The 6,806-nt window shown below is 68.5% G+C and overlaps 1 protein-coding gene across 1 annotated transcript; it reads right to left on the bottom strand.

Moving 5' to 3' along the window:
• Positions 1-2,820: 2,820 nt before the first annotated feature.
• On the bottom strand, positions 2,821-6,438 carry TMEM127 (transmembrane protein 127). The gene is made up of 3 exons (XM_035344988.1): positions 6,421-6,438; positions 4,106-4,454; positions 2,821-3,295 (listed from the first exon to the last, which is right to left on the bottom strand). The coding sequence occupies exons 1-3, from the start codon at positions 6,436-6,438 to the stop codon at positions 2,988-2,990; spliced, it is 675 nt and encodes a 224-aa protein (XP_035200879.1). The 3' UTR covers positions 2,821-2,987.
• Between the last annotated feature and the right edge of the window lie 368 nt (positions 6,439-6,806).

Genomic DNA, 6,806 nt, shown 5'->3' with positions numbered 1-6,806 from the left:
GGGGCTGGGGGCGGGGCTGGGGGCGGGGCTGGGGGCGGGGCTGGGGGGACAGGGCTTTATAGGGGTGGGGGCGCCGGGCTCCGGTTATTGGGGTTTGGGGGCGCGGGCCCGTCGTTATCGGGGCCTGGGGCACCGACCCTCGTTTGTTGGGGTGCGGGGGGCACCGACCCTCATTTATTGGGGTGGGGGGGGGCACCGACCCTCCTTGGTTGGGGTGGGGGGGGTACAGGCTGCTATGTATCGGGGGGCTGGGGCACAGCCCTTTATGGGGGTGCAGCCCTGTATTTATTGGGGTGCACAGCACAGGCCCCTGTTTATCGGGGTTTGGGGGCGCAGCCCTTCATTGGGGTGCTGGGGACACCCGGCCTTTATTTATTGGGGTGCAGGGGTACAGGCCACCATTTATTGGGGTGCGGGGGGCACAGCCCTTTATTGGGGTGCGGGGCACAGGCCTTTATTTATTGGGGTTTGGGGGGCACCAGACACTATTTATTGGGGTGCAGGGGGCACAGGACTTTACGTATTGGGGTGCACAGCACCAACCTTTATTTCTCGGGCTGTGGGGGGCACCTGGCCTTTATTTATTGGGGTGCAGGGGTACAGGCCACCATTTATTGGGGTGCAGGGGGCACAGCCCTTTATGGGGGTGCACAGCACAGGTCTCTATTGGGGTTTGGGGCACCAGCCTTTATTTATCGGGGTGTGGAAGCCACGGGACTTTATTGGGATTTGGGGGCCACAGGACTTTATTGGGGTGCTGAGCACCAGCCTTTGTTTATTGGGGTGCAGGGGTACAGGCCACTATTTATTGGGGTGCTGGGGGCACAGCCCTTTATGGGGGTGCAGGGAACACACCCTTTATTTATTGGGGTGGGCAGGACTGCATTGGGAAATGGGGACGCAGACCCTTATTTATTGGGGTTCAGGGGGCACAGGTCGCTATTTCTTGGGGTGGGGGCAGCAGCCTTCATTTATTGGGGTGCGGGCGCAGGCCGGGGGCGTTCCTTGGAGTAGGGCACGGGCATTTATAGGGGTGCAGGCGAGGGCATTTCTTGGGGCGCAGGGCCAGTTATTGGGGTGGGGGGCTCAGGCCTTTATAGGGTGCAAGGATTGGGGGGGCACAGGGTGTGTGGGGGGGGACGGGACTTGGGAGGGTGCCGCCGAGTGGGGTGCGGGGTAGGGACGTTTTTTGGGGTGCAGGGCGGCAGCAGACAGCGGGGGGTATTTATGGGGCGCGGGGGGTATTTATGGGGCGCGGGGGTTTATCGGGGTGCAGAGCAGCGAGGGGGGGGTGCAGCGTGGAGCCCCCCACCCGGCTTTAGGGGAGAAGCCGCCGGCCCCCCGCCGCCCCCCCGGGGTTTGGGAACAAAGCGCAGGCGGGCACCGGGCACTATGTACACGGGTTTATTCCTCGGGAAAAGGGACGGGGCCGAGGCGCGGGACACGGGGACAGAGGGGTGACCCCCCCCCCCCAGCACCCCGATGCCTCGGGGACCTCCCCGCGTCCTGCCCCGACCTCCCGGGGCTACATTTGTTAGTAGGGTGGGGGCGTCGCGTCCCTTTTTTTTGGGGGGGTTTTTACAGAAATACAGTGTTTATGCACAAGACTATTTACAGACGAGCCCTCTCTTGCATAGAGGCGCCGGGGGGGGGGGAACCAAATAATTTTCCGGACACCCCAACACCCCCAGACCTGTTTTTTTTTTTTTTTTTTCCCCCCCGGGGGGGCCGCGGGGGGGTGGAGGGACGGGGGGAATCGCGCCGGGGCCGTGCTGAGCCCTTCAGATGGCGCTGCCGGTGCCCGGACCAAACCCCGATGGTTTTGGGGGCCGTGACGGAGTCGCCCCGCTCGCACCCTGAGCCCCAGCGGGCGGCCGAATCCTGCCCAGCCAGCGCGGCCGGGGGGTGAGGGAGGAAGAGGAGCGAGCGGGACGAAGCAGCCGGGGGGGGGGGGGGCGGGGACGGGGGGGAGAGGGGGTGGGAAGGGGGGGAGCAGCATCGCGCAGCGTGCCTGCCCTAAAACTCCTCCTGGAGCCCCCCCAATGCTCCCCGGGGCTTTCCGGGCTGGCATTCCCCCCCCGCGCAGCTTTCCCTGCTCGATTTGCCCCAAACGGCCCCAAAACAAGGCTGCTCTCCTCGCTGGCTGCCGTCTGGGTTCGGCTGCGGGGCTCTCGGCACCGCGCGGCTCCCGGCAGCGTCCCTCGGGGCTGGCGGAGGAGCGGGGCGGTGAACGAATGAATTAAAAGCGGGGCAGGAAAACCATTAAAAGGGAGCCAAAAGCAGACCCGCTCCGATGTCCGCGGAGGTTCGGGAACTTGCATCAAAGCTGCAGCCGCGGGCTCCCACCTCCGAGCTGCTCCTCGGGGCCGTCGCTGGACAAAAACCTCGGGGTTCTTCTGGGGTTCGCAGCCCGGGGAGGTGCCGCACGGAGCCGGGCGCCGCGGGTCGCTCCCGGGGCAGCTCCTCCGGCAGCTGGTGCTGAGCCTCCCCCCCCCTCCCTGCAACCCCCCCGCGGGCACGGCGACGTCCTCGGAGCATCCCCGGCGGGCAGCGAGCCTCACGAGTAAAGTGCAAATCCTGCGCCGTGGGCACGAGCCGCGGGAGGGGAGCGGTGGCGGTGCCCCCCCCCCCCCGTGCTCCCCGCTCCCACGGCGCCTTCCCTGCGCGCACCAAGGCGCCGGCACCCGCCGGTGTCCGGTGGTACGAGCACGGCGGGGCCGGGGCCGCCTGCCCTTGGTCCGCGGGGGAAGGAGGGCTCGGGGGAGCCGCGGGGTTGCTGAAATGAGGGGCGGCTTCGGAGCGTGCCCCCCAACACTCCCCCCCTCCCCCCGGTCTGGAAATCCAACTCTAAAAGCAGTCCTTCGCACGGGAGAGCCGGCGCGGTGCCCCGACGGCGAAGCAGCCGGGACCGGCGGCACCGGGCGAGGGCAAGGTTCTGGGGGGGGGGGGGACGGGGGACGGAGCCGCACCCCGGAGCCCCGGCGGCCTCAGGGGGTGTACGCCGGGGGGGGCTGGAACTGGTTGATCACCTCGTACTCGGCCGGGTAGGGCTCGTTCTCCTCCATCTCCGACAGCAGCTCCAGGGCCTGCTCCTCCTCCTCGGTGGGGTAGTGACGCAGCAGGTTGGCGGCGGTGGCGAGGATGGAGGCGCCCCCGGCCCCCGCCACCAGGTAGAAGCTGACGGCGAAGGTGACGTAGACCTGGGAGCCGTGGTACTTCTTGTGCTGCTGCTGCTGCGCCAGGATCAGCTCCGAGGCCCAGTAGCAGAACCCGATGACGGTGGCGCACTGCAGGACTGGGGGCGCGGGGAGAGGACGGAGGTTGAGGCCCCAGGAAGAAAGAAAAATGAGTCCATTTACTTGTGGCTAAGGCGGGCCCCCGCCCCCACGGCCGCGCTCTGCTTGTCAGGGGCGTGAGAGGGAGGTGCTGGGGCAAAACCTGACGGCCACCTTCCCCCCCGCCTCCAGGCCCGCGGGATGAGAAGGGGCTGGGCGCGCTCAGCACCTCCCTTCGAGCCCCGACGCCGAGCTGAGGGCGTTTGTCCTGGCCTCCGCGGGCGAGCCGGGCTACGGGGGGAAAGCAGCAGAAAAATGCAGGGGCTCCTTTGGCGTGGCCCTGAGGAAGCAGAGCAGCCGGCCCGGCTCACGAAGGAGGAGGGAGAGCAGCGAGGCCGCGGAGCTGAAGGGTTTTTGTGACCCACAAGGAGCTCCACGGGCAGCTCCGCGCCCGACGCCGCGGGCTCTGCGGCTCAGCCCAGCAGCTCAGCACTGCGATGGCAGCAGGGGACGTAAACCTCCCGAGGGTGACTCGCAGCGCCCGACCTGCCCCGGAAGGGCCACGGGAGCTCTTTGAGAAGGAAAGCTCAGCGCTCCGTGCCCGTCTGGGCATCCCTGACCTCTTACCCCCGGATTTAGCCCCGATTTGGAGGCCAGAGCTGCCCCTTGAGGCTGCTCCGGCTGGAAACAGCGAAGGGAGAGCTCCGCGGGCAGGCTGGGCAGCGCAGCCCCGAGCTGAAAACCCCTCTCCTTGGCTCGGGGGAGGAAATTTGGGGGTTTCCCCCCACGCAGCTGGAGCGAGAGCCCCGCGCGGGGCCGCCGGGCGTTACCTGTGAGGATGTGGGCGAAAGCGTAGCGGCGAGTGATCTTCAGCGCCGGGTGCTTGGGCCCGAAGACGTCCAGCAGGAAGGCCGAGAGGCTGCAGATGATGCCCAGGAAGCAGAAGGCGGCGATGACGCGGAGCAGCAGCACGGTCTGGGGGTTCATGCAGTAATCTGCGGGGAGACGGGGTGATGGGCACGGCCCCGGAGCCGGCGGCACGCTTCGGTTTTGACCTAGCTCCTTCCCCGGGGTCCCGGCGGTTTCGTCCTGCCCAGAGCTCTCCCTCGGGCTTCGGGAACTGGTGCTGAGCGCGCTGGGCACCTCCCAGCGCCCTCCACAAACCCGAGCTTCGGCGGGCTGCAGCCGGGCACGGGAACGCCTCCGGACAGCCGGGGTCACAGACCTGGCTCCCGGGTTCCTCGTTTTTATAGGAAATCGGGCGTTTTCCGGGAAAAAACCTCTTGGCTTTGACACCTGCTGGGGGAGGTCCCCACGCGGCGGAGCTCAGCCCGGCCCCGCAGCTCCCTGCCCGAGTTGGGTGCTGCCGGGGCACGGCCCCAGCCTCACCCCGCGGAATTTAACCCCGTTTACCCGTAGCTCGGGCACGCCGAGCCCTCGGGCCAGCCCAGGGGCCGCCGGACCCGGCCCGGGACGAGCTCCCCAGGAGTCACTTCCCCAGGAGCTGTTTATGAGCAGCGCCTGCCCCAGCCGGGGCACAAAGCCGTTAATTAGGGGCAATTAACGTGCCGCGGCGGGATCCTCTTCCTGGCAGCTCGCCGGGGCTCTGCGCCGCGGTGACCCCGCAAAACACGAGGGGCGTTTGCCCTAAAGGCGTGGGGGTGACGCTGCCCCACGCTGCGCGGGCAAACCGGGTGGGAAAAACACCCGTGGGAGGGGAGAGGGAGAAGGAAAGGGCAGGCACGAGCCCCTCGGAACCGCTCCGTGTGGGGAGGGCAGGGCGCTGCTCCCTTCTTCCCCCTTCTTATCTCGCCACCGAGCCCTTCTCGTGCTTCCCGACCTCTGCGGGGTGGTGGTGAGCGCTCCCTGGCTCCAGCACGGAAGGAGAAGACGCGAGGGGGATCCCGGGGGAAGTGGAAACCTCGGCGAAAAGCCTCAGGGGGGAACAAGGGCTCGGTCTGGGTCTGTCTGTCTGCCCTGGGCGGCGCGCCAAGGGCTGGGAGTCGCAGCCTGGGGGGGGGCTCCCGGGAGCGCTGAGCGCGGCGTAAGGGGCACGGGGAGCCCCCAGCCCGGCGGCCCCGTGGGATCACCTGCGCTGGAGGGGACCCGCACGGAGCCCCGCTGCTGCCACCACCAAAAAGCAACCCGCGGGCCTGAGCGCTCCTTGACCTCCAGAAATCCTCGGGGCTGGACAAGCCCCCCCTCACCTGGCCCTGCCGCCCCCTGCCACTGTCCCCAGGCACCAGGCCCAACCTCGCCTTGAACACCCCCAGGGACGGTGACGCCGCCGCCTCCCTGGGCAGCCCGTCCCCATGCCTGACTGCTCCTGAGCAGAAATGTCTCCTCATTTCCAGCCCGACCCTCCCCCGTCACACCTTGAGGCCGTTCCCTCTGCTCCTGGCACAGTTACCTGGGGGAAGAGGCCGACCCCAGCTCCCCCCCCCTTCCCTTCAGGCAGCTGCAGAGAGCAGCGAGCTCTGCCCTGAGCCTCCTCCGCTCCAGCCCCAACCCCCCCAGCTCCCCCAGCCGCCCCTCCCAGGCCTTGTGGCCCCGGCCCCTCCCCAGCTTCGCAGCCCTGCTCTGGGCACGCTGCAGGGCCTCGAGCCCCGGGCACCCAGCAGCGCCCCTGGATCCTTGCCCTCCGCACAGCTCCCAGCCCCCCCTGCCCCAGTCCCGCAGCACTCCACAGGGTCGTGGTGAGCCGTGGAGCCCCCCCACGCCCTTGGGAGCCCGTCCCAGCTCCCGACCCCGTCTGGGTGCAGGAGCCCCCCCCCCCGACACCCACCCTGAGCTCCCCGGTCCCAGCTCTGTGCCGCTCCCTCGGGCCCTGGCGCTGTCCCCAGGGAGCAGGGACCGGCGCTGCCCCCCCTGCTTCCAAACCAAACCCCCAGAATCTGCCCCTAAAGCCCCCTCCCCTCGCTCCCTACACCCCCGGGGCCTGACCCTACACCCCCGGGACTGGATCCTAACCCCCTTCCCTGGCCCCTAATCCCCCGGGATCAGCCCCTAAAACCCCTTCCCCATGTCCCTACACCCCCAGGGCCTGACCCTACACCCCAGGGCCTGCTCCTAACCCCCTTCCCTGGCCCATAAAGCCTCAGGATCTGCCCCGACACCCCTTGGGTCACCTTGCCCCAACCCCTACCCCCGTTCCCGTGCTCATAAACCCCCGGGACGGGACCCTACACCCCTAGGACCGGCTCCTAACCCCCTCCCCCAGTCCCTAAACCCCCGGGATCTGCCCCTACATCCCTTTCCCCGGCCCCTAATCCCTGGGGTCAGGCCCTAAACCCCCTTCCCCTGGTCCTACACCCCCGGGGCTCAACCCTACGCCCCCAGGGACCAGCTCCTACAGCCTAGGACCAGTTCCTGACCCCCTTCCCAGGCCCCTAAAACCCCCGGGACCTGCCCCTACCCCTGCTCCCTGGCCCCTAAACCCCGGGACTGAACCCTACACCCCTAGGACCTGCCCCTAACACCCTTCCCCGGCCCCTGACGCCCCCCCCGGGACCGGCCCCTGACGCCCCCCCC

Source organism: Oxyura jamaicensis, chromosome 22 (assembly GCF_011077185.1).
Source record: "Oxyura jamaicensis isolate SHBP4307 breed ruddy duck chromosome 22, BPBGC_Ojam_1.0, whole genome shotgun sequence".
Lineage (NCBI taxonomy): Eukaryota > Metazoa > Chordata > Aves > Anseriformes > Anatidae > Oxyura > Oxyura jamaicensis.
The sequence above is the reverse complement of the archived record's forward strand: the minus strand, read 5'-3'. Positions and strand labels throughout refer to the sequence as shown.